Source organism: Nicotiana tomentosiformis, chromosome 5, assembly GCF_000390325.3.
Source record: "Nicotiana tomentosiformis chromosome 5, ASM39032v3, whole genome shotgun sequence".
Taxonomy (NCBI): Eukaryota; Viridiplantae; Streptophyta; class Magnoliopsida; order Solanales; family Solanaceae; genus Nicotiana; species Nicotiana tomentosiformis.
The window spans coordinates 124934614-124960123 of record NC_090816.1 but is presented as its reverse complement, the minus strand read 5'-3'; the positions used below and the strand labels follow the sequence as shown (position 1 = coordinate 124960123).

At 34.5% G+C, this 25510-nt stretch overlaps 3 protein-coding genes across 3 annotated transcripts; 2 read left to right on the top strand and 1 right to left on the bottom strand.

The window, feature by feature from the left end:
* Positions 1 to 728: 728 nt before the first annotated feature.
* On the top strand, positions 729 to 1440 carry LOC104091339 (heat stress transcription factor A-9-like). Its single transcript, XM_070176887.1, has 2 exons — positions 729 to 827; positions 1078 to 1440. Exons 1-2 carry the CDS (start codon positions 729 to 731, stop codon positions 1438 to 1440), a joined length of 462 nt encoding a protein of 153 aa, XP_070032988.1.
* Positions 1441 to 2291: 851 nt separating this feature from the next.
* LOC104091336 (SKP1-like protein 1) lies at positions 2292 to 4058 on the bottom strand. Its single transcript, XM_009596657.4, has 2 exons — positions 3675 to 4058; positions 2292 to 2969 (listed from the first exon to the last, which is right to left on the bottom strand). Exons 1-2 carry the CDS (start codon positions 3931 to 3933, stop codon positions 2692 to 2694), a joined length of 537 nt encoding a protein of 178 aa, XP_009594952.1. The 5' UTR covers positions 3934 to 4058; the 3' UTR covers positions 2292 to 2691.
* A 16223-nt stretch (positions 4059 to 20281) lies between these two features.
* On the top strand, positions 20282 to 25225 carry LOC104091337 (U-box domain-containing protein 14). The gene is made up of 4 exons (XM_070175306.1): positions 20282 to 21164; positions 23113 to 23229; positions 23320 to 23733; positions 23853 to 25225. The coding sequence occupies exons 1-4, from the start codon at positions 20892 to 20894 to the stop codon at positions 24921 to 24923; spliced, it is 1875 nt and encodes a 624-aa protein (XP_070031407.1). The 5' UTR covers positions 20282 to 20891; the 3' UTR covers positions 24924 to 25225.
* Positions 25226 to 25510: the final 285 nt, after the last annotated feature.

Genomic DNA, 25510 nt, shown 5'->3' with positions numbered 1-25510 from the left:
AAGAATTTTATTTTATATAAGTGATACATATTAGTGGAGATTATGTTTTAGTTATATTAGCACTTTTACTTTATGTCACATGCTTTTCTAGGAGTTGTTTAGCCTTTCATAAATTTATAGGTCAGTAGAAAATTTAAAGAATTTTTAGCACTTTTTTATTTCTATTCTTATTAAATACTCATATTGGCCTGAAATGAGTTTATATGGAGTAACATAATCAATAAGGATCATATAGCCGATCCCAACTTGTTCGGATGTAAAAGTTTAATTGTTGTTGTTGTATTTTTTCTACATAAAGATCATATGAAAAAGTATCTCTTGTTCTGCTTTCCATCATCAATTTCTTAATTGGAGTAACACCCCTTTTCTGAACTTTATCATTTAACTCTAGCCTTTGCTCTTTTTGCCCTCAAATATTTTGAAATCTATGACGAATTTTCACAATGTTCTATAGACAAGGTACTGTTTCTAGAATGGTATAGTACAAGAAGGAAAAGTTTCAATTTGCATGTTACTAAGGGCAATTCAAGGAGAATCAAATAGTACTATCTATCAAAAGGAACTATATCATGTGATCACTTATATATATTCTAAATCCAAAGACTCTAATTTAAATTAGTGGCTAAACAATAAAAAGAAAAGCTACTAAATACAAAGAACAAATAGCACATATCTGCAAAGTTTTCAGAAAAAAACTTCTCCTTTTTCTCTTAACACAAGAAATTAACATGGCGACGAACAATATCAGTCAATTTTCTGGTTCTGATGGTGCAATAGTATTACGCAATCCTCGTATACCTCCTTTCTTAACGAAGACATATGAAATGGTGGATGATCCGAATACGAATTCTATTATTAGCTGGAGTTTAACTGGTACCAGTTTTATTATTTGGGATCATATCAGACTATGTTCCAAACTTCTACCTCAATATTTCAAGCATGAAAATCTATCTAGCTTTATTTACCAACTCAATAACTATGTAAGTTACCTTGTTTATTTCTTGTTTATATTATGCTACTATTTTCAATATAACAGTGAATCTTATTTAAATGTTCATTGTATACTATGATCAACAGGGGTTCAAGAAGATTGGATTGCAAAAATGGGAGTATGAACATTATTGGTTTCAACCGGGGAAGAAACAATTGTTGTCTAACATAAAGCGACGAAACCAAAACCAGAAAGTTCAAGAACATTGTTATCAAGAAAATTATTGCAATGGGGTAGAGACAGAGTTGAGGAGCCAGAGAGATTTCAACGTTACATTGATGTCAGAAATCGAGAAGATGAAGGAGAAACAAGACGATTTGGCTAATGGAATCGCTTCGTTGAGGGAATACTTAGAAAAATCAGATGCCAAATTTAGGAAACTTCTCTTTTTCTTGGCAAGAGGAATTAAACAAGTTACAAAGAAACGTAAAGTAGAGGATACAACATAAAGTAGCAAAAGTTTAGTGAAAAAAATGGATGTTTTGGTAGCTTTAAAACAAGGACTTAATATTATGCAGAAGAGGCAGAAGCTTGAGATTGAGAAGAGAAGTGGATGATTTCTAGTGTTCTCTTGTCTTGGTAATTATTATTTTTACAGTATGATTATGTTTAACTATTGTGTTTGAAGTTTATTTGTTCTTTTTTGTTTTTCCTTTCGTTGATTAGTTTAGGGTTTAGTTAAACTCGCTATAGTTTGAAATACATAATTACTCCACTTTTATATATGATCAACTCTATAGATATATGTGTTGTGTTAAAGTTAAATATTTCAAAATTTGTACTTCTTTTCCAATCTGTAGCAACAGGTTTTGATTCATCTTTCTGGTTGTGTTTGATAACTAAAAAGATTATCTTTTGAAAGCAAAGGTAACATACTAAATTAGGATCAGAAGCACTAAAATTGTGTTATTGCTTGATGCTAATACTTTCTTTTCATCTTTTCTTGAGCCGAGTGTCTATCGGAAGCAGCTTCTATACCATTAAGATAGGTAAGGTGTACGTATATACTATACTCCCAATATCCCACTTGTGGATTATACTGAGGTGGTTGTTATCGTAAGCACTACAATCGATTTTTTAGCCCATATCATGATATTTCTAACTATTAAAAAAAACAGCTTTTTCCTCAATATCGATTCTTCTTTTTTAATTCCTATGACAATTGAATCATCAAGAAATGAAAATTTCCATGTTCTATTCAAGAAACAGGAACCATAAACTGTATTAAACGATACACATAATCCTCAATAGATTTTGCATATTAAAAAGGCAATTAAAAGAAAAATCAGAAACACAAAACTAACGAAGCAAAATAACTCAAATTCATTAAAACACCATGAATAACATGCAGAGTAAAAGGGCAGCACGGTGTGCACAAAGCATCCCGTGTTCACACAATGTCCGGAGAAAGGTTGCACCCCAAGGGGTGTGATGTAAACAACCTACTCTAATGTACGCATTAATGACTGCTTCTACAACTCGAGCCCATAGATCACGTAGAAACAACTTTACCATTGCGCCAAGTCTCCCTTCAAACATGCGAGTACAATAACCAAAAAATATTAAAGAACCAACGTAACATTAGACCTAAAATAACCATAGAACCTAATGGGGAGATTATTATTTCCTTAATCCCCACACTACCAAAAACAAATCCCTTTACCTATTGTTTATTAATTAAATTGATATTTTACTATAGTCTAATTAACAGTATCATCAATTTCAGGTCCTTCAAATGCCCAAGGAGCATCATTAATAATCTCTTTCTCTTCTTCTTCAGTAAGATCATTAGTAATCTTTAACATCTCACGAACTGCTCTAACACTCTTGTTCTTCAACCTATCAGCTGCAGATTGACAACACAATTCCATCAACTCGTGAATGTTCAAATAATTTGCAGCCATTATTATGTCGAAAAGCTCTTCCCATCCCATGTTCACGAATTTCTCGTCGAATTCCTTGAGATCTTCTTCATCACCTGTACAGGTAGCAAAATCAACTCATTTATTCGTAACTAGTCCGAGCTTAAACAAAAAAATGAGACTTTACTAAACAAGCAAGAAAGATTCTTTCTATTTTATTAGTCAAACGCTAACGAGCAAGAAAATGGATGCGCTAAGAAGTAATGACGATCTTGCTTCTTGTCTTATCTTAGTAAAGCAACATTTTGCATTAGGCTCTTACCTTTTTTGGCTTTTCTAAAATAGAATATTTTGACGTTGGTAAAGACTCACCCCTTGTTTCAGTTAGAATGAGTCCGCCGATATATTTGGACATTGGCTTCCGCCACCAGTGAACTATTAAACGGGGTTGGTTATGACTCAATTATTGATTTAACCTAACAGATTGAACTCGAAATGACCATCAAAATATCATATCAAATGAGCCAAAATTATATGATCTGACGGGTCAAATCTAACCAAACCCAAACATTACGGATCAATTTTTGAGATTACAATTTATATCAATTTGCAAAAAAATTGATATTTATGTCAATTTGAAAGAATTCTATCAAGAGCCTAAAAGGGCAAAAAATTGAGTCATGTTGGGCATCTTAAATTATGACCAATTATTTATTCCATTCTGACTCGAGCAAATTCTGGGCAAGTTGGATTACGACTTATTTTTTAATTTAGACCTGTCCAAATTTGACTCAACTCGTTCATTTTCCAACTTTACTCACCTGTTTCCGCCTCCTTTCCTTTGTCCTTGTCATCATCCTCGTCCTCATCCTCGTCCCTAGTAATGTGCTTGTTGAGATACTCAATGACTTTGCTTAGGGTATTGCTATCAATATTTGGGAGTGGAATAACACTAGTAGCACATCCATCTTCAATCATGTTCTTGATCATTTCTGATTGAATAACTGCAGCTTCTTCAACTTCAAATACCTTATCATCATTTGATTTTAATGTCACCATTTTCTTGCCTTCGGTTGCCATAATTAAATTAAAACTTTTCTATATTTTTAAGACAAAAAAGCAGAAAGAAATGAATGATGAAATGCAGTGAAGTGTTATGGGAATTTTGGGATTTATTATTGGTATATATGTAGGTTACAAAGTCCCGTAAGTAATGGATCATGTTGATTAGAAATTGAAAAAAAAAAAAAAACGTAACGAATTCCGAAAGACCATTTCATATTTGGTTTGAAAAAAGGGTGTCATTTTTTCTAGTTCTTTTACGGACAAGATAGATCGTGAATAGCGGGGACAAGAGACTTTAATTTTGTTTTTGTGTTTTTCTTTTTCTTTTTTAATTTTGTCGTTAGAGAGAGGAAGATTTCACTTTAGATAAGTGCTACTGATTTAAACTCCCACTTTTTATAGAGTAGGAATAATTAAGTATACAATAATATTAAATGAGCGATTGAAACTTTTGTCCTTATCTCTATTTTAGAGGATAGCTCTCGTAAATAATATTCTGTATTATATGTCTCCTTTTTAGCTCAACGTGTTATTCGTTGAGTGCATTTGAAGTTGAATTGTTAGTATATATACAAAGGTGTTATTTTTTTTGGGACCGATTAAAAAGGAAAAAAATATTATATAAATTGAGACGGATGGAGTAATTTGTACAACTTAACCCCAAAGTTGATTTGTTAATTGCTCAAAGTAAAAGCTGGCTCGAGCTAACTTGAACAACAATGGAGGTCGAAGAGAGAGAACATTCGAGAAGAAAGAGAAAGGATTGGGAAATAAACCTCACGTGTTAGTGATACATGTAATGAATATATATACATAATATTCTATCTAATTAATTGAATGTCTGGTGTAGCCACATTGCATCTAACTAACCACTTTACAACTAACTAGCATAATTAGATAATCTCAATACCCCCCCCCCTCTCCCAAATTGGTGGTGTGGAAAACACTTCCAACTTGTGCAAAGCTGCTGAATGCTTGACTCCTGTCAGGGCCTTTGTTAGAACATCTGCAAGCTGGTCTGTAGTTCCCACATGATGTAGTGAAATCAATCCCTCTTGTAGCTTGCTTCTCACAAAGTGACAGTAAACTTCTATATGTTTGTTCTCTCATGGAACACATGGTTCCTGGCTATGTGCATGGTAGACTGACTGTCACAAAACACTGCAATGGGCTTCGGAAAAAAGGATGTGAATTCTTCAAACAATCTACTCAGCCACACTAGTTCTCCTACTACCTTCCTCAAGTCTCTGTTTTCAGCTTCTGCAGAGGACAAAGAGATAGTGTCCTGCTTCTTGGACTTTCAACTAACTGGACTGCTGCCCATCAACACAAGGTAACCACTTACAGATTTTTTGGAGTCTGGGCATGCTGCCTAGTCAGAGTCACAATAGGTTCTGATTATATAATTTGGATCCTTAGACAAGAATATGTGGGATTCCCTTTTAAGTATCTGAGCAAATGAAAGGCTGCTTTTAGATGAGGTTCTCTGAGGTCATCCATGAATTGGCTCAAGTGTTGCACAATGTAAGCTATATCTAGTCTGGTGTTGGTGAGGAAATTGAACTTCCCTACCAATTTTCTGTAGTAAGCGGGATCTTCTAATGCTTCTCCTTCCTTAGATTTGAGCTTCACAGTGGGGTCCAGTGGAGAGTTGAAGTTGTTGTAATCCATGCACTAGTATTCCTTCAACAGGTTAAGAATGAACTTTCTCTGGGATATTATTACCCCATCATCTTTGTAAAGAACCTCAAGTCCTAAGAAGTAATGTAGCCTCCCCGGATCCTTTATTTTGAAGTTGTTGTTCAAGAATGTTTTTAAATCTTTAATCTCCACAGTATCAGTCCATGTAACTACAATGTCATTGACATACACTGCTATATAAACAGATGAGAGCTCAGTTTTCTTGTAAAATAAAGAGTAGTCATACATTGAATGTGCATAACCCATTGAGCATAAAGCCTTAGTGAGTTTGGCATACCACTGTCTGCTTGCCTGTTTTAGGCCATAAAAAAATTTGTTGAGTTTGCAGACCAACTCTGAGTTATCTACTGCTAGGCCCTATGGGACCTCCATGTACACTTCTGCATTTAGATCCCCATGTAGGTATGCATTGTTTACATCTAATTGGGATATGTACCACCCTCTCTTGACAGCAATGGCTATTAGGGACCTCATAGTTGTCATCTTAACTACAGGGGAGAATGTTTCTGTGTAGCTAATTCTAGCATGTTGGGTATATTCCTTTACAACCAGTCTAACTTTGAGTCTTTCTATACTAACATCTGCTTTATGTTTTATTTTATATACCCACTTACATCCTATGGCTTTCTTTCCAACATGTAAGGGAATTAAGTCCCAAGTATGGTTGGCATGTAATGCCTCAAACTCTTGGTTCATAGTTGTTTGCCAAGCAGGATTCATAGCTACCTCCTCATACGATGAGGGTTCACTGTCACTGCAGATATCTCTCACAAGACTTTGACTCTCACGATTTAAGACATCAGAGGTTACATGATGATTTTTAGAGAAAATGGCATTAAGGGAGAAAGGTACAACAGAGTTGTTGTGAGCAACAAATGGTGATGATTTTAGCTTAGGGAGTGAGTGTAGGTAGTCTTGTAAATACACATGTGTCATGTGTGGCCTTTGTGATTTCCTTAAGGCAATAGGTGTGTTAACAGGTTGATAGGCAATTGGTGATAAGGTGTGGCTTGAAGATTGTGGTGCTCCAAGTTGTGGTAAAGGACTGGAGGGACTCAAAGTGGGTGAACTAGTGTTGGACTCAAGGTGTTGGGATTGTCCATGTGTAACATTGGTGCCATTATCACTATCATAAGTATGTTCAGTGCCCTTCTGTATATAATCAATGAAGGGAACATAATTAAGAACAGAAGGAAATGAAGTATTTTCAGGTGATATAGTAAAAGGAAACACATTCTCAACGAAGACAACATCCCTGGAAACAGACATATTTTTAGTGGCAAGACTTAAGACCTTGTACCCTTTGACACCATAGGGATAATCAATGAATGTGTGTGGGGATGTTCTAGGTTCAAACTTGTCTCTATGTACTTTTGGTATAGAAGGATAACACAGGCATCCAAAACTTCTCATGTGAGAGCATGTTGGTTTTCTCTTATGAAGTAATTCGAATAAGGATTTAGGATAACTGTGTGAAGAGGGTAATCTATTTATGATATAGGTTACACACAAGATGCACTCACCCCAGTATTTTACAGTTAATTTTGATTGAAATAGGAGTGCCCTGGAAATTTCCATGAGATGTTTATATTTTCTTTATACTATCCCATTCTGTTGTGGTATATAAGGGCAGGTCTTTTGGTGAATGATGCCTTTGGATTGAAAAAATATACGTGCCTCTATACTAGTGAATTTCAAGCCATTGCCTGATATGATTGTTTTAACTTTTGTATTAAACTGGGTTTCAACCATAGAGATAAATATTTTTATAACCTTGTAAGGCATTGCTTTTGCAGGTGAGAAGGTTAGTCCAGGTGGACCTACTATAATCATCTACCCGTGTAAGGAAGTACTTGTAGTTGTCATGTGTTGCCACATGATAGGGTCCCCATATATCTATGTGTAGTAGTTGAAAGATTTTTGTGGAAAAAATTATTTTCTAGGGAAATAGTAGTCTTCCCTGCCTGGCCATTGGACAAATGGAACAAAGAAAGGGTTGCTTTGAAGGAAAGGAAATGGGGATAGAGAAAATCCCCCTCATTTTGACAAAGAGTACATGTCCAAGTCTATTATGCCACAGAACATTCACATCTTGATCAGGTGATACACAAGAATTCAGACTAAGGTTTTTATTATTCAAACATGAACCATTTATAGGTGGATGGGATACACACTTATTTGTGGACAATGAACTATGTACAAATGAATCAATATGACAGTGTGAGTTATGTGTGCAATGAGCCTTATTTCCAAGACAAGAGACTGAGTTGCTAACATCAAAACTTGAGTACTTGTTTCTCAGACATTTTGGGCAAAGAAGGTACAACACATCACAAGCCTTACCAATCTCCAGAGCCCTCTTCATTTAAGGGGCCTGCAGAATACAAAAGTTGTCAGTGAAGGCTACTACGCTTCTAGGTTAAAACTGGTCAGACCATGAATGGAAATTAGATTGTATTTGAAAGAAGGTACAAACATTACTTTATGTAAAATGATATCAGGCATAAGTGTTATACTACCAATTTCTGTTACTCTCACTTTATATCTATTTGGTACGACAACTAGGAGTGGATAGGGCAATGTTACTATGTTGGTTAATATGGACTTATTGAAGATCATATAATTGGAAGCCCCTGAGTCTAATATCCAGGAATCAGTCTTGTTTTTGAGATATTGACATGACAATTTACCAAAATCTATAGAGGAAGTACAAAATATTATCCCTGCAAAGTTCATAGCTCCATTGATAGATTGGTGGCACCTGCATTCTCTCCTTCATTCCAGCTTGAAATTAAAGCATTGTAGCAGATTCATAATTTGTCCATATTGCTCCTTTGACAGGTTGATGTTCTGGTCTTCATTCAAATTATTTTGTTCCTCTCCTTTGTTAGATAACATATCCGAGGGTTGATTTCCATGTACATTGGCCACTATTTTTTTCCCTTGTTATAATTCTGGTTTCAATTGAAGCCTTGATTCTGGTTGAAGTTTTGGTTTGGATTTTGGTTTTGATTGCAAGGATATCCAGAACTCTCAGGGTAGCCATGTAATTTGAAACACCTATCCTTAGTATGCCCTGGTTTCTTGCAGTAGTCACATATAGGTCTTCCCCTTCCTTGTCCTCCATAGTTGTTGTTGTTGGTCGAATAGTTGATCCTATAAGTGTTGGACCTAAAACTAGCAGCATTCATAGAGGTTGATTCGATAAACAACTGAGTGTTTGGTTTGACTTCCCCCTACTTCTCATCTAGTATTAGGAGAGAAAAGGCTTGAGCTAAGTTTGGTAATGGGTTCATCATGAGGATACTTCCTCGAATCACAGTGTAGGTTTCATTCAATCCCATGAGGAATTGTATTAGTCGCATATCTTGCTCAGCTTTGTAGATTTTCCTTCGCGCCACAAGTACAATTGCAACTGCATTAAGACCTTTTACTCAAGGTGCTCAATTCTTCCCGGAGCTTCTTCAATTTGGTGTAGTAATTGGTAGTATCAAGAGTCTCCTGAGATGTATCGTTTATTTCCTTTTGGATTTGATACAGTCGAGCTCCATTTGTCTGCTCATATCGATTTTCTAGCTCAATTCAAGTCTCCATAGCGTCATTTGCATATTCAACACTGTCTGTGATTGCCTTTGATAGAGAATTAAGGATCCATGAAGTCACCATGTCATCACATCGCTCCCATTGACGAAACATGGGTGAGTGAGGGTCTGGACGCTTGCATTCGCCAATTATAAACCCTAACTTATTTTTCACTGACAGACCTCGCAACACACTACGCCTCCATAAACAATAACCAACTCCACTGAAGGGAACGAAAACAAGCATAGCACCGGGATTATCCGACGGGTGCAGATACAAGGGATCACTTGGATCGATTTTGGAATTTCCTGTAACTCCGATGTTCACTTCTGTGTTAGCCACATCGCTCAAATCATCAACAACCATGAGTGATTGAGATTAATTGTGTGAGTATCACACTTTGGAAGAAAAGGCCCCTTATCAGATAGTCAGGCAAAAACAAGACCGCTCTCAGAAATCGACGAACACAAAGGAGAAATGGATAATTGAGAGATGATATATCGGAACAACCAAGATCTGATACCATGTTAATTGTTCAAAGTAACGTTGGCTCGAGCTCAGCTTGAACAACAATGGATGTCGGAGAGAGAGAGAGAGAAAGAGAGCATTCGAGAAGAAAGAGAGAGCATTCGGAAAATAAACCTCACGTGTTTTATATATATAAATAATATCCTATCTAATTAACTGAATGTCTGGCATAGTCACTTTGCATCTAACTAATCACTTTACAACTAACTAGCCACTTTACATAATTAGATAATCTCAATAGATTTTTCTGGTCAAAGCGACCAATTACTAGAGTAATTATATATTTATACCTATGATTCTTGAAACACAAACTCGTAGTAGCATTTTGATAATCATGAATAACAACAACTATTACACATCAATCTCAAACAAGTTAGAAAAAACTTTAGCAGTCATCAAATTTTAATAATTTTGGTTGTTAAAGTAAACTAGAGATAAAATTAATTTCAGAAAGAAGGATTAGTTAATTTTTGAAGAAAATGCGAAAAGAGTAGAAGAGATGCAAATGCACTCCAAATAATTCTGATTTATTATAATGTAAATAAAAATGAAAGATGCATGTTAAGCATTATATTGTTGGTCTATTTTATTGAGGTTCACTTATGTCTTTGTGAATAAGAGTTCTGAAAATGAAACCAAATGATGACAAGAGCGAGTCAAGCATAGAAAAGTGAAAACGCGTATAAAACTCGGAAATCTCATGTCAAATGATCAATTCTTTTAAAAAAATAAAACGAAGAAAAAAAATCCAAATAAAAGGAAAAATTCGTCAATTGGATTTTAATGCAAAGAACTAGATTCAGAGAGAGAATAAAAAGAGTGTATGTAAAGAGTGTGAATGGTCTTATCTCATCAGTAAAAAAATTACTCGCGCTAAATATTTAGTTAAGTTTCAGTTGAACGACTTGAATTTTGACTTGACTCGACTAATTTTAACTTAACTACTTTTAACTCAAATAAATTAATTTTGTGTGGGTTTGATCATTAGCTTACTGATCGACCTGTTTTAAATCCATCTGTACTTAATTAAAATTATTTATTTAACACCCTTAATTAATTACACAATGACAAATCAAACAACCAAAATTTAACCAAACGACCACTAAACAAAAAACTGTAGTTTGTCACCTTTGATTTTTAATTACTCTATTTTAACATTTTACTTTTTAAAATATATGTTAAGAATTGAGAAATCTAAACGACTCCTGTTTCATTGAATATTCTTTTTGTAATAATTAGTTTAAATTTCAAAGACTGAACAGCCAATGGACATCGTTAATGCCTTCACCAAAAGGCAAACAGGCAAACTAACGTCTATTCTTCAGACTTTTCCAAAGAGTTGAAAAAAGGGAAACTTCTCTACCCAAGTCATGTCGCATTCATACAGGGCCCGAAAAAGGGAGAAAGTGATATAGACAATCAGAGACGGAGCTAAGATTTAAATTTTATGGGTTCAAAATTATAATTATTTTAAGTTACTGGATTCTAAATTAATAATTTATTCATATACAAATACAGGGTTTGAACAAAAGCTACTATATCCGGCCGAACCCACAACCAACACTGTAGCTCCGCCCCCGTAGATCTTCTCTAACGCAAACATTAGTGGCTACTTTCACGACTTAAACTCGTAACCTATAGATAACCCGAATGCAACTTTACTATTGCTTCAAAACTTCCCTTCAAATAGTTGAAAAAACACACAAACAAAAAAAAGGAAAAGGTGGAATTATTCTCCATTGTCGCCAACGTTGCGCTGTTTAATTGGCCTCAGTTCTTATAGATAACGACTAGGCGATAACAAAATTTAATTTTCTGCACCTAGCAAATAATTTGGTTGAATTACCAAATACTTACTCCATAACACCATTTAATTGAATAAGAAGTTAAGAAACTACTATGAGTACTATATTAATACAATATTATTATAAAAGAAACTTATTAGTAAATAATACTCCCTCCGATTCATTTTACTTGAATTTATTTGATTGTATACGAAGTTTAAGCAAGAAAGAATTTTTTTTAAAACTTATGGTCTTAAGTATACTACTATAAAATTATGTCATTAAAGATAAAATAGAAAATTGAATTAAATTAAACTCGTTATTTTGAGATGTTCCCCTCAGTTTTATAACTCGTTATAAATGTTCTTTTTGTTAGATGCTCTTTTTTACATAGAATTAGTGAGTGAAATATAAAAGATTATGTATATTCATTTCTTCAATTCAAATTAATTTGAGAATGTATAACTAGAAGTATATGAGAAGGTCGTTCGTTTGCTGATATTGTTATCAGTATTCGATATTAAGCCATTCATAGCTTAGTATACGGATAGAGAGTAAGTTGCAGTCATTGATGAAATATATGGAAAGATAAAACTGTAAGCATAAGTTATTTTTAAAAATTATACTATGTACTGTTATGAAATATAACTCAAAGTAACAATATAGAACAAGAAAAAATAAGCTAAGAGATATAGAGAGAAAGAGAGGAGAGATTTTTATTTCTTCTTCAATTGTGTGTATTTTTCTATCTATTACAAGGCCTTTATATAGGCATGAAAAGTGAAGAAAAATATGTCATTGAATATGTCATTAAGTATAAAAATATGTCATTGAATATGTCATTAAGCATTTGAGAAATCATGTAGGAAGAGTAGACATCCACCATAATTTGTTTTTTCTTATAACACTCCCCCTTGGATGTCCATAGATAATGTGCCTCGTTAAAATCTTATTAGGAAAAAAAACCCTATGGGAAAAAAATTCTAGTGAAGGAAAAAGAGTACACATGTTTAGAAATACGCCTTTTGGTTGCCTCGTTAAAAACCTTGCAAGGAAAACCCAGTGGGACAAAACCTTGTAAGGGAAAAAAAGTACAACGCTTATTAACTCCCCCTGATGAGAGCATCAGTTCACATCCTTGAGCCTTCGCATCCCAATCTTGTACACTAGTTTCTTGAAGGTTGACGTCGGTAGAGATTTGGTGAACAAATCAACCATATTATCACTTGAACGGATCTGTTGCATATTGGTATCACCATTCTTTTGAAGATCATGTGTGAAAAATAACTTTGGTGAAATGTGCTTTGTCCTATCCCCTTTTATGAATCCTCCCTTCAATTGGGTTATGCATGTTGCATTGTCTTCATATAAAATTGTGGGTAGTTTGTCACACTTCAAACTACATTTGTCTCGAATAAGGTGTATTACAGACCTCAACCATACACATTCTCGACTTGCTTCATGAATAGCAATTATCTCAAAATGATTAGATGAAGTAGCCACAATTGATTGCTTAGTCGATCGCCAAGATATGGCAGTGCCTCCATATGTAAATATATAGCCTGTTTGAGATCGAGCCTTGTGTGGGTCAGATAAATACCCAGCATCGTCCTAACCAACAAGATCGGGACTGCAATCATTGCCATAAAATAATTCCATAGTCCCTTTTAGATACCGCAATATGTGTTTAATTCTATTCCAATGTCTCCTTGTAGGAGCAGAGTTATATCTTATTAAGACATTAACTGAAAAAGTTATGTCGGACCTTGTAATGTTAGAAAGATATATCAGTGCACCAATTGCACTAAGATATGGTACTTCGGGACCAAGAAACTCTTCATTATTTTCATGAGGTCAGAATGGATCTTTATTTATATCGAGTGATCTCACAACCATCGGGGTACTCAATGGATGTGCTTTATCCATATAGAATCACTTAAAAATCTTTTTAGTGCATGTTTGGACAAAATTTTCATCTTTCATATACTCAATTTTTAGACCAAGACAAAATTTTGTCTTTCCAAGATTTTTCATTTCAATTTCTTTCTTTAAATAGTCTACTGCTTTAGGAAGCTCCCTAGGAGTTCCAATGATATTTAAATCATCAACATACACGGCGATTATAACAAATTTAAATTCATATATTTTTATAAAGACACAAGGACAAATTGAATCATTCTTGTACCCTTCTTTCAACAGGTACTCACTCACGCGATTATACCACATGCGTCCTGATTGTTTCGATCCGTATAAGGATTTTTGAAGCTTTATTTAATAAATTTCTTGGAAACCTTAATATGCTTCAGAACAATAAATCTTTCAATGATTTTCATTATACAAATATCACATTTTTCTTGTATTGCAAGATTAAAACCTGAAATGACGATATCCACCACAGGAGAACATGTCTCTATATAATCAATGGCAGGATATTTACAAATCTTCTTGTGACACAAGTCGTCTTTTTGTCTATTGACTTGACCTTTTTTTCGCACAAGAGCATATTTATACCTCCACTGGCTTTATACTTTCAGGTGTTGGGACTATCAGTCCAACTTCATATTTTTCAGGTAAAATCAATTTTCATTGCGTATTTTTCATTTGGCCAATCATATATCTATCCAAATTTCATGACAGATTTGAGCTCAAGATCCTCGTCAATATTAATAATATTAAGCGCTACATTATATTAACAATATCGTCGACGATCATTTTATATCGGTTCTACTATTATCCAATAAAAACATCACTTATTGAGATCTCTTTATCTTATTATTTTCAGGTACCTGAGCCTCTCCCATGAGGTCTTATGAAGTGGTATGTCAAGGTGCTCTTCTAGAGCACTTGCCTCCTTATTATGACCATCTTGAGCATTTGCTCCTCTCCTTCTTCAAGGAGTTTTATCTTTGGAACCGATTAGTCTATTATGCTTCATGCATATCATAGACTCTATTCATTATGAACTTTATTTTATTTGGAGCATTAGCAGTTGAATATGACATTTAGTTTTGGGTCAGCAAATACGCCTGGCAATATTTTGCAAATGAATTATCAATTAAATTTAAGTTCACATTTTCTCGTACGAGGATCTAGATGTACTCATAATAATTAATTATATTCATTACTTTTTCAGCTGCCCATTTTCTCCCCCTATTGTTGGGATCACCAACACATATCCCTAGCTTTATTTAGGGATCCATCTTTGTGCATTGCGGTGGAACAATTAAATCATATAGCATATTCATATTTTTATATGGAAATTATTTGGTTCCTGACCCTGAACCGATTGTGATAGGGAGAACTTATCATAACTTGGCTAGATGCGTACAAGTGCTGTTGTATATTAAATAATACATCACATACCAAAAAACAAATTGGCAGTTTTTTTTCTCATAACCAATGGTTTAGATATAATTGGAGGCATACAATTTCTGTTAAACCAACTTGAATTTAAACCAGTATTATCAAGATAAATCATCATAATTTATATTCTGCAATTGTGCTCTAATAATTTGAGCAATCAATCTTGCAAAACCCAAACTGCAAGTTGATAACAAATGCACATGTGACCATAGAATAGATGCATCTATTAAAATCATATAATAGTAAACGGTCCACATGGAAGGTGACTGGGCCCATATATTTATCACCTTTTATTCGTTCCAGAAATCAAGGGATTCAATCCCAACCTTAACTGGTATATCATAAGAATAAGCAGCACAAGAGAATTTTTGAAGAATCTTATATTTCTTCAATATATGCCAATGTAATTCTCAATTAATTTCTCACATCATAATTGAATCGAGATGGTCAACCGGTCATGCCAACTAATATTTGTTTTAGTAAACCTCTAGTTTACTTGTGACATATGATTCCATCATCATGCTTATATTTGTGTAGTACAAATAAAAAAAAATTGGGTAATCTTTCATATTTACCCGTTATGATTATAGAAATATGAAGATATTCAATATTCCTTTCATTTGTAGTCTCAATATGCCAACTACTTTGACTTATACATTTGAAACTCAAAAAGTTTCTTTTGAGACTTTACAATATCAATGTCGTGAATAATTTTATTCATCCGGGTGGTAACAAATTAATTTTTCCAGAGCTCTTAACAACTTTTGTACTACAAGTTCTTTTGTCACATCATTCATATGGTAAATGTCTCATTCACGGAGAAAATTATATCATAATAAATTGTCATGATCAAAATCATCATAAGCAAAATCATTTCTTGCTTTAATTTTGCCTTTAATAACCTTTTATAAGGCACACCAAAATATTTTTTGGCGTATCACATGTACGCGACCAATGATATATTCATGTAACCACGCAATAATATTTATTCTCTTTATTTCACTCAAACCTCCCTTAGAAGTGAGTTGTGTGGTATTCATCTAATCATGCATTGCATGTCTTTATTCATTACTTTTATCACATATTGCCACATTAACTTTTAGGAATGGATCTGCATTCTCAATGCTTATTACAAGTCACATTCTCTTCAAGGAATGGATCATAATCAGCGGCGTGCTTTATTATTTTTCATATCAATTTGATGGTAAACATTGCCATCACATTTTGAAGGACTATTTTGAGAACCCTTATTGTTCTCCTTTTATAATCATACTGATGATTATTATTAATTTGATCTTTGGAACGCTCACGTTCATTATTCAACCACTTTTCTTCATTTAGACTTATTATGCGCATCTATCACATTTACTTCAAGAATGGAGCAAATCAAGTGGAGCAATATTCATGTCTTTTCATGAAAAATATATTATTTTTCTTTAGTCATCATTATATCATCAATATGGTATAGTGAGACTCAAACCCAATATCTTACCAATATAAAGACATGTTAGGCCATAATGAATTGGGACTCAAACCCAACTCTTATCATCATGGAGTATCAGGACTTGATCTTGATGTCTTACCCTCATGGTGCATTGCGACTTGAACTCATTGAAATTGATATCATTAATAGCAAAGGACAAAAATAATTTCAAATACGAAGAAAATGCGTAGCTCTTGAGTTAAACTCTTCATAATGTCATTTGGATATAATTCTCAACAATAGACTTTCGTTTGCTCAAATCAGCTAAACAGATATATGAAAATACAAAATAATATTAAAAATTCACACGTGGTCTTTGCTACAATAAGCTTACTTCAGGATGAAAGTGATATGACCAGAACATTAAAGAAAAATGATGTATCAAATAGAATAATATAGTACTACTAGTTACCATGCACTTTTATGGAAATTAAGTATTATGCTCTCTAGAAAAATAAAGAGATATAGCAGAATCTTTAGGTTAATCAGGAAATCAAAAAAAAATAAGGGACAAATCTTTGTCTACTATCTACTACTATATGCTTTCCATATAGAAATGATTCAATATGTTAATTTGATAAGAACTATCATCAATGAAAAATTTAGTGTAGTACACACTTCTTGTACTAATATTTTATCTTATTAAAATAAAATAGTTACGTTTATTATTATTATTATTATATTATATTTGATAGTAAACTAATGTATAATCATTATACTAGGCATACTAAAATCGTATTATAAGGTAAAACCATAAGCATACATAATAATATATAATTTTAATTTTGTAGATTATTTAGTATATCGCATGCCACCTATTATTTAGTTAATAAAAAATTTAACAAGGTGACATCCTTAGCAGCCACATAAATACTAATTTTTTAATAATCGGACCATTGCTTATTCCAAATATTGATATAAACTTATATGGTTTAAAGCTCGGACTTGTTGCTGTAGCAGAAAGACGTGCCTGTAACACATAAGTGGAATTCAACCTTGAGGTTAGAGACTTCGTGCTGATAACGTGTTATGAAATATGACTCAAAGTAACAATATAGAACAAGAAAAAACAAGTTAAGAGATATAAAGAGAAAGAGAGGAGAGATTTTTATTTCTTCTTCAATTGTGTATATTTTCTTATCTATTACAAGACATTTATATAGGCATGAAAAGTGAAGAAAAATATGTCATTAAGCATAGAAATATGTCATTGAATATGTCATTAAGCATTTGAAAAATCATATAGGAAGAGTAGACATCCACCATAATTTAATTTTTTGTTATATGTACTAATTAATTGATAATTACAGAACAACAATAATAATAGGAGTAATAAAAGGCAATAGGCATGCGGCAGACACGTCAATAAAAATAGGCCAAATGTCTAAAACACATCATGTTTCATGCTCCCAATTTTGACCAAATCTTCCCCTCTTTGCCAAGTCAGCCTTTTCCCATCTTGTGTCACCCAATAGGCAAGTAGACAGGTGTGTCTTATTCGGAAAAATATTTTTAATATTCAATATTTCCACCAAATCATATTAATTAGTATCGCCAAGTAAAATTAAATAGTACTATAAACTTTGACAATTTAATAAACATAGTTAAAGAAACATAGCTGCACCTAGATTGTGACACTCCAGTACGACCATAGCTAGTAGACTAGTTCCTTTGTTATGACTTATGATGCTCATGTCGGAGCAATACTGATGAGAGCGGATCAAGCAGGATTGACAGGTTTTTAGGCTGACAAGTTTTTTAAAAAGTGGCGCACATGTCACCTTAGACGAATCCTACATCAGAACGAGTGTAAAGTAAAGAGTTATATAAGGCATGACACAAGTTCATATAGTATGTGTACTTTTAGGACTCGAGGTAGCGTAGCCCGAAAGATAAATTCATGCGGGCCTATGCCCAAATCGAATAATATGTGTCATTGGCTTGGGTCGTGACAAATATGATACCAGAGCCGAATCTCGCACATGTCACCTTAGATGAATCTCATATCGGAATAAGGAAGGAAAATAAAGAGTTATATAAAGCATGACACAAGTTCACATGGTACTCGATGTGACGTAATTCGAAAGATAAATCTATGTGGGCCTAGATCCAAAATGGACAATACTTGTCACCGACTTGGATTGTAACATTTGTTTTGGATACAACGGTTGTCTCTGAGCATGTAAAATAACCATGGTTAAATAATAAAAATATATGTAAATTATGTGTAACAAGATTTTTTTTGGGTTTTTTCTTTGATTCAAGCATGATGCATGCAGTGAAATGTTTTAATAGTAATTGTACCCTAATCATCATCAAATTGTGTGAACAACATTTTCCTTACAAACGAATACTCATATAATTATAATCTACTTTTTTTTCTTCTGGATAAGGTACACATTAGCATGTGTGACAAGTTATATACTCTTTGAGTTGGTTTAATGTGATGGGGAACAATTCCAACATATTTTCAATGTATCTTCAACTACTTATTGCCCCAAAAAGAACACCAGAAATGTTAGAAGGGCGGTATTGTCCAAAAAACAGATGATACAAATTTATCTTATGTTGAGATTGATCATACCCGTATTTTCCCTCTTCTCCCTCACTTCTTAAATTGCCAATTCACACATTACAGTAATCCACTATATTTTATTTTCTCCGATTCATAATAAATGACTTTTTTGGCCTTCGACATATCCCTTAAGAAAATACTAATTCATAGAGAAAAAAAATATTTTGACTAAATTATCCTTAATTAAAATTTGTATATTATTAACTTGACACCTTGGAATATGTAAATAAGGGCAAATTTTTGAAAAATAAAGTTAATACCGTATTGATAATATAAAAAAAATACTTATTTTGGACCAAAATAAAAAGATAAAAAAAAACTTATGAATGGGAAAGGATACCCCTCAACCTTTGATGGTTGGGAAATGATAACCCCTCACTTTTTGAATGGGAAAGGGAATCCCCTTGTACAATAACTTTCCGGTGAAACATTTTGTTTGGAATAAAAATCTTTTTTTTTTGAATAAATAATTTTTAAAATAACCAACTTCTTTCATTATAGCCAAAAGCTCTGCATATGACAACAATTATGATCTATATAATTTTTGGAGTGCCCCCTTTAGCCTTTTCCTACTAGTTTAAGATATGATGTAATGCTAAAATGCCTCCGTAATAAATTTTCAAATATGACCTTGTCAACTATAATTTCTGTTTGATAAAGATATTTTTAAAATAAGTAAAGTTTAATAATTGCTTTAGCATAATAATTTTAATATACACAAAAATACATAAATAAATTAATACTCATGTAACAATTCTTTTATCTAATAGATAAGTTAGAGAATTAACTAATTTAGTATATTTTTTCCCTTCTAATTGATATGCTAAAGCATCTACGGTGAATGTGTGTTTAGTATAGTTCTTGAATTTTGTATACAAGATATTTTTTTTTATTATAAAAATTTTAACAATGACCTCAATGTAACAAAAAAACATCTTAAATTTTGCAAGCAAAAAAGACGAAACTCAAATATTGGTTTGGATAAAAAATATTAAACTTCACCTTTGAAAGACTAGAAAAAAAAAATTCTTTACTCAAAAATATAAATTCTCACCGGAAAATAATTGCATAAGAGGGTCCCTTTCCCATTCAAAACGTGAGGGGTATTATTTTCCAAAAGGTTGAGGAGGTAAAATATATTTTACTCTAATATAAAAAAAAATTATTTTGGATCAAAATAAAAAAATTAAAAAATAACTTATTATCTACCGAGGGAAGCATTAATTTTCATTACAAACCCCTTAGTTGTACCATTACTCTCGTTATTAGTTATCATAATCATGATTATATCTGTCAAATCTACCCCCAAAAACTATAGTATTAATAATAACTCCTTTTAAAATGACTAAATGGAAACTCCACTAATCAATTGCTCATTTCATCTTTTGCTTCACCTGCTCAGTTTCCTTGTATGTTCACACAGAGCTTTGAATTTCTCTCTTGATTCTTGAAATTCAATCAGTTCTTTGAGCTGGCTCTTCTTAAAATTATCTCTAGAACCCAAAACCTCATGGCTTTTCTCAAAATTTTCCCTAAAATAATTGGTGAAGATCAGTTGTAATTTCCTCAGTCAACTCAACAACCAACCACCAACTCAGCAAAGATTTGCCAAATTATTGCTCTTTTTCCAACTGGGTCTCTCCCAATTTGATTAAAGATTCCATTTTTCAAACTGGGGTTTTCCCAATTTGATTAAAGACTCAAATTTTCCAGCTGGGGTTCTCCAAATTTGATCAAAGATTCAATTTTTCCAGCTGGGGTTCTCCCAATTTGATCAAAGATTCAATTTTTCCAATTGGGGTTTTGCTCAATTTGATTAAAGATTCAATTCTTTCAGCTGGGGTTCTCCCAATTTGATCAAAGATTCAATTTTTCCAACTGGGGTTTTGCTCAATTTTTCCAACTGGGGTTTTCCCAATTTGATTAAAGAATCCATTTTCTATAAGGAGGTGCACACATGGATCATGAGAAAGAGGCCTTAATCAATGAGCTGACGGAGTTAATCGACGCCGTTTCAGGTTTGCCGGAGTGCAAGAATGTGTCTAAGAGGATGTACAGTAATTTGGTGAGAAGGGTGAAGCTTTTGAGCCCTTTAGTTGAGGAAATGAAAGATAGTGATATTGTTGAGGTTGGAGATGAGGTGGTTCATGGGCTTGAGTTGTTGAGAATTGCTCTTAATTCAGCTTTGGAGTTTCTCAAATCTGTAAATGAAGGCAGTAAGATTTTTCAGGTATTGTTTTCTACCTTAATCTTTCACTGCTGAATGATATATGCCAATTGCGTTTTTTCGGAAAATGAGAAAGTAATATAAGTGATCAATTATATAGGTAATCTAAGTATAAGAGCTATCAATTTGTATCTTACTGTATGTTTTACTGATTGAAGGGGAGCCTTGGAGCAACGGTAAAGTTGTCTCCTTGTGACCTATAGGTCACGGGTTCAAGCCGTGGAATCAGCCACTGATGCCTGCATCAGGTTAGGCTACCTATATTATACCCTCTTGGGGTGCGGCCTTTCCCAGACCCTCTAAACACGGGATACTTCGTGCACCGGGCTGCCTTTTATGTATGTTTTGCTGATTGTATGGCTGCTGGAAAGATCAATGTGATATTCAACTTTTTCCCTTTTTATACTCTGTGGTGAAATTTAGGTGTTGAGTTTAGTTGGTAATTGTCCTACATATTTGTCAACCAAAACAAAGTTGAATCATATATTTTAATTACTTAGGTAAAATCGGATTAAGTACTCCTGAAAGGCAGTAAGGTCTAGAAATATTCAAATCATAATCTTATCTAGGCAGTAGAAATATGGATTTCTAAGCCTTTACATTACGTGTTTTTGAGTAGTTCCTGTCTTCATATAATTGTGTTACGAACCTTTCTCTTAGTAGACTCATCAGACAGCCCTGGCTTGAAACTTTTGATCTTTCCTTGTTAAGTTTGAAGCTTTTGTAGATTCTATGAGCTTTTCAGAAGTTCGAAGTCATTAACTAAGTACCTGAATCAAAATCTACACTTTCCGTCTCACCTTTTACCATGTTCCATTTCCAGTATATTTTTGGTGGTTCTAATTTCAAAGCGGGTTGTAGCTATGTTACTCGGACTCTTCAAAAATGTTGGTGGGTGCGTGTCGGATCCTCCAAATTTAGTGCATTTTTGAAGGATCCGACACGGGTGCGGCAATACTTTTGGAGAGTCCGAGCAACATAGGGTTGTAGCAATTACTGTATGTCCAATGACAGGATTTTGTAAAGAGTATGAAAATTCAAGAAGTATGCCAAAATGAAGTTGTAGCAAGTACTGTTTGCCAAATGACAAGATCTTAGTGTTTTCAAAATGTTTTAGGCTTTTTGATTTGATTTTTGAAATTGGTTAGTTTTCAACTTAAGTCATCTTGGTATCTTACTCCTACTATTTGAAACTTTCAAGGCAAGAATTTGGGGAGTGGTATATTCTATTTCAACTGAAATTCTCTGTTTTTTAATAAAATTTGGAAATGGTTCCAGTTTCCTTCTGTTCTAAGTCTAATTTCCTTCTGGCTTATGTTCTAGACACACTAACATATATTATTAAACATAAAAAGGAAATAGAATGAATTGTTCCTTGGATCTCTCATATGGAAAATTCAGTTTCTTAGGATATCCGGTACTTGAATTTTCTCATGTGACAATGAGATTTGTTAAATTGTGTGAACCATCTCATCTAAAAGCTCGAACAGTTTGAAAGAGAACACTTTTCAGTATTTAATTTGGTCTTCAAAGCACCTCCTCACGTGCTAGCCTATTTTTTTTCCTTGGCCCGAGTACATGGAAATATTTTCATTGACAGTTGACGTGAGATTCAAACCAATGTCTCTGCCTTCCTTGATACCATGTCGAAACATGTAAAGCATCACATCTAAAAGCGTCATCTGTGTGAACCCAGTATGATTCATTTAATTGTGTTTCTGTTGAGATGTGGACTGCACCAAGTTGCCATTTTTACTATAGATTGTACCCGATCTGTACTTCCATAATCGAGGGGTCAAATGAATGCTCTCTGCTCTAGTTTTACACTCTGCATGGAGGATGATTTTTGTGCAGTATCATCAAGCGCGTTCTGTCGCTGTGCTAAACATTATCATCATGGTTGTCTCTTGCTTCATATTTCTAAATGTCACCTGTGCCTTTCGTCTTGCAGGCTCTGCAGATGGACACCATATCATTAAGGTTCCTAAACGTAACAGAGCAAATTGAAGATGCACTAAGCCACATTCCTTACAATAAGCTTGATATATCCGAGGAAGTCCGAGAACAAGTACTTCATTTAGCAATCCTTTACTAGTTAGTTATGGCCGATGTCCATTCTATTTTACTGAAAATCTTTACAATGTTTGGCTTCTTCCAGATTGAACTTGTGCATACTCAATTTAAAAGAGCAAAAGGAAAGATGGAATCACCAGATGTGCAACTGGTAATCGATTTAGCTATGGCAGAAAGGGAACAAGATCCTGAATCCATGATTTTTAAACGGTTGTCGGAGAAGCTGCATCTCAGGACCGTAAATGATCTAAAGAAGGAGTCACTCGCCATCCATGACATGGTCATTTCTAGTGGTGGAGTTCCCGAAGAGTGCTTTGAAACGATTGCGTTCCTCCTTAGAAAGCTAAAGGACTGCGCAATGACGGGGAATCCTGAAATGGATGCCCTTGAGGGTGACAAGAGTATGATTAAGCACAGATCCCCGGTCATTCCAGATGATTTCCGCTGTCCAATATCACTTGAGTTGATGAAAGATCCTGTTATTGTATCTACGGGACAGGTTTAGTACCTTTATTTTCTTGATAGTTCACTTTACCTTGGCAGATTATAGGATTAAATTAATTGCTCTTTGTATAACTTGCTTAGATTAAACGCTGTCTGCTTTTCTTTCATGTGCAGACCTATGAAAGGTCTTGCATTCAAAAGTGGCTGGATGCAGGACACAAGACCTGCCCTAAGACTCAGCAGACATTGTTGCACACTGCGTTGACTCCAAACTATGTTTTGAAGAGCCTGATTGCCTTGTGGTGTGAGAACAATGGTGTTGAGCTGCCTAAAAACCAAGGAAATTGTAGGAACAAAAGGTCTGGAGCTGGTGGTTCGGACTGTGATCGTGCTGCTATTGATGCGTTGTTACAAAAACTTGCCAATGGTAATCCGGAACAGCAAAGAGCAGCTGCTGGCGAGCTCCGTTTGCTGGCCAAAAGAAATGCTGATAACAGAGTCTGCATTGCTGAAGCCGGAGCAATTCCTCTTCTTGTTGAACTGCTATCCTCATCAGATTCTCGTACTCAGGAGCATGCTGTTACTGCACTCCTTAACCTATCCATAAATGAATCTAACAAGGGAACTATTGTAAATGCTGGTGCTATACCTGATATAGTAGATGTACTAAGAAATGGAAGCATGGAAGCAAGGGAAAATGCAGCCGCTACCCTTTTTAGTTTATCGGTGGTTGACGAAAACAAAGTGGCAATAGGAGCCGCTGGTGCTATCCCAGCACTTATTGATTTGCTTTGTCAGGGAACTCCAAGGGGAAAGAAGGATGCAGCCACTGCTATATTCAACCTCTCAATCTATCAAGGAAACAAGGTAAGGGCAGTACGGGCAGGGATTGTGCCACCGCTAATGAGATTGCTCAAGGATCCCGGAGGTGGAATGATGGATGAAGCACTCGCAATATTGGCAATACTTGCAAGTCATCAGGAGGGTAAGGCCGCTATTGGTCAAGCAGAGCCAATCCCCATCTTAGTTGAGGTAATTAGGACAGGTTCTTCTCGGAACCGAGAAAATGCAGCAGCTATTTTGTGGTCTCTATGTACAGGTGATGTACAGAACTTAAAGGTAGCTAGGGATCTTGGAGTAGAAGAGGTACTGAAGGAACTGTCCGAGAATGGCACTGATAGAGCCAAAAGAAAAGCCGGAAGTGTTTTGGAACTTCTCCAACGAGCTGATGCAGTTGATTCATGACACCTAGATTGGCAGTGAAGGACTAAATTCAACCTGAGAACTGAGGTCAGACGATCCAGTAATTGCACGACCACGTCTATGAATGTACAAAGATATAGAACTGTACCTCTATATGTATGTTTTCATCTTCTTTTTGACAGCTTGGTCCAGGGGCAATGGGTTATTTTTTAAATCAGTGTTTGTTTGTAGATGTAAAATTTTGTTGTTTATACTTTCTTCATAGTTTTTTATTAAGTAAGCACTGTGATTTCCACTTTTGAATATGAGAAATGAAGAGAAAGTGTGCTGTTCTTAGTGTTCAATCTATCACAAGTGTTACACACTGCTCTACCATTTCAGTGCTAAGGATTATTGGAATCGGAAAAGAAGCTTTTGACAAGGTTCTGCGTAACTGGTAAAATTGCTGCCATGTGATCAGGAGGTAACGGGTTCAAGCCGTGAAAACAGCCTTTTGCAGAAATGCAGGGTAAGGTTGCGTACAATAGACCCTTGTGGTCCGCCCCTTCTCCGGATCCCGCGCATAGCGAGAGCTTATTGCACCGGGCTGCCCTTAGAAATGAAGCTTTGACCACCCATAACCGGCTCCA

Bases quoted from the DNA above. Each gene is read 5' to 3' on its own strand.
- LOC104091339 (XM_070176887.1), top strand. From the start codon at position 729: ATGGCGACGAACAATATCAGTCAATTTTCTGGTTCTGATGGTGCAATA. The intron at 828-1,077 runs GTGGATGATCCG...TATGATCAACAG, and splicing joins TAACGAAGACATATGAAATG to GGGTTCAAGAAGATTGGATT.
- LOC104091336 (XM_009596657.4), bottom strand. From the start codon at position 3,933: ATGGCAACCGAAGGCAAGAAAATGGTGACATTAAAATCAAATGATGAT. The intron at 2,970-3,674 runs GTGAGTAAAGTT...CTACCTGTACAG, and splicing joins AGGAAAGGAGGCGGAAACAG to GTGATGAAGAAGATCTCAAG.
- LOC104091337 (XM_070175306.1), top strand. From the start codon at position 20,892: ATGGATCATGAGAAAGAGGCCTTAATCAATGAGCTGACGGAGTTAATC. The intron at 23,230-23,319 runs GTACTTCATTTA...GGCTTCTTCCAG, and splicing joins CCGAGGAAGTCCGAGAACAA to ATTGAACTTGTGCATACTCA. The intron at 23,734-23,852 runs GTTTAGTACCTT...TTTCATGTGCAG, and splicing joins TTATTGTATCTACGGGACAG to ACCTATGAAAGGTCTTGCAT.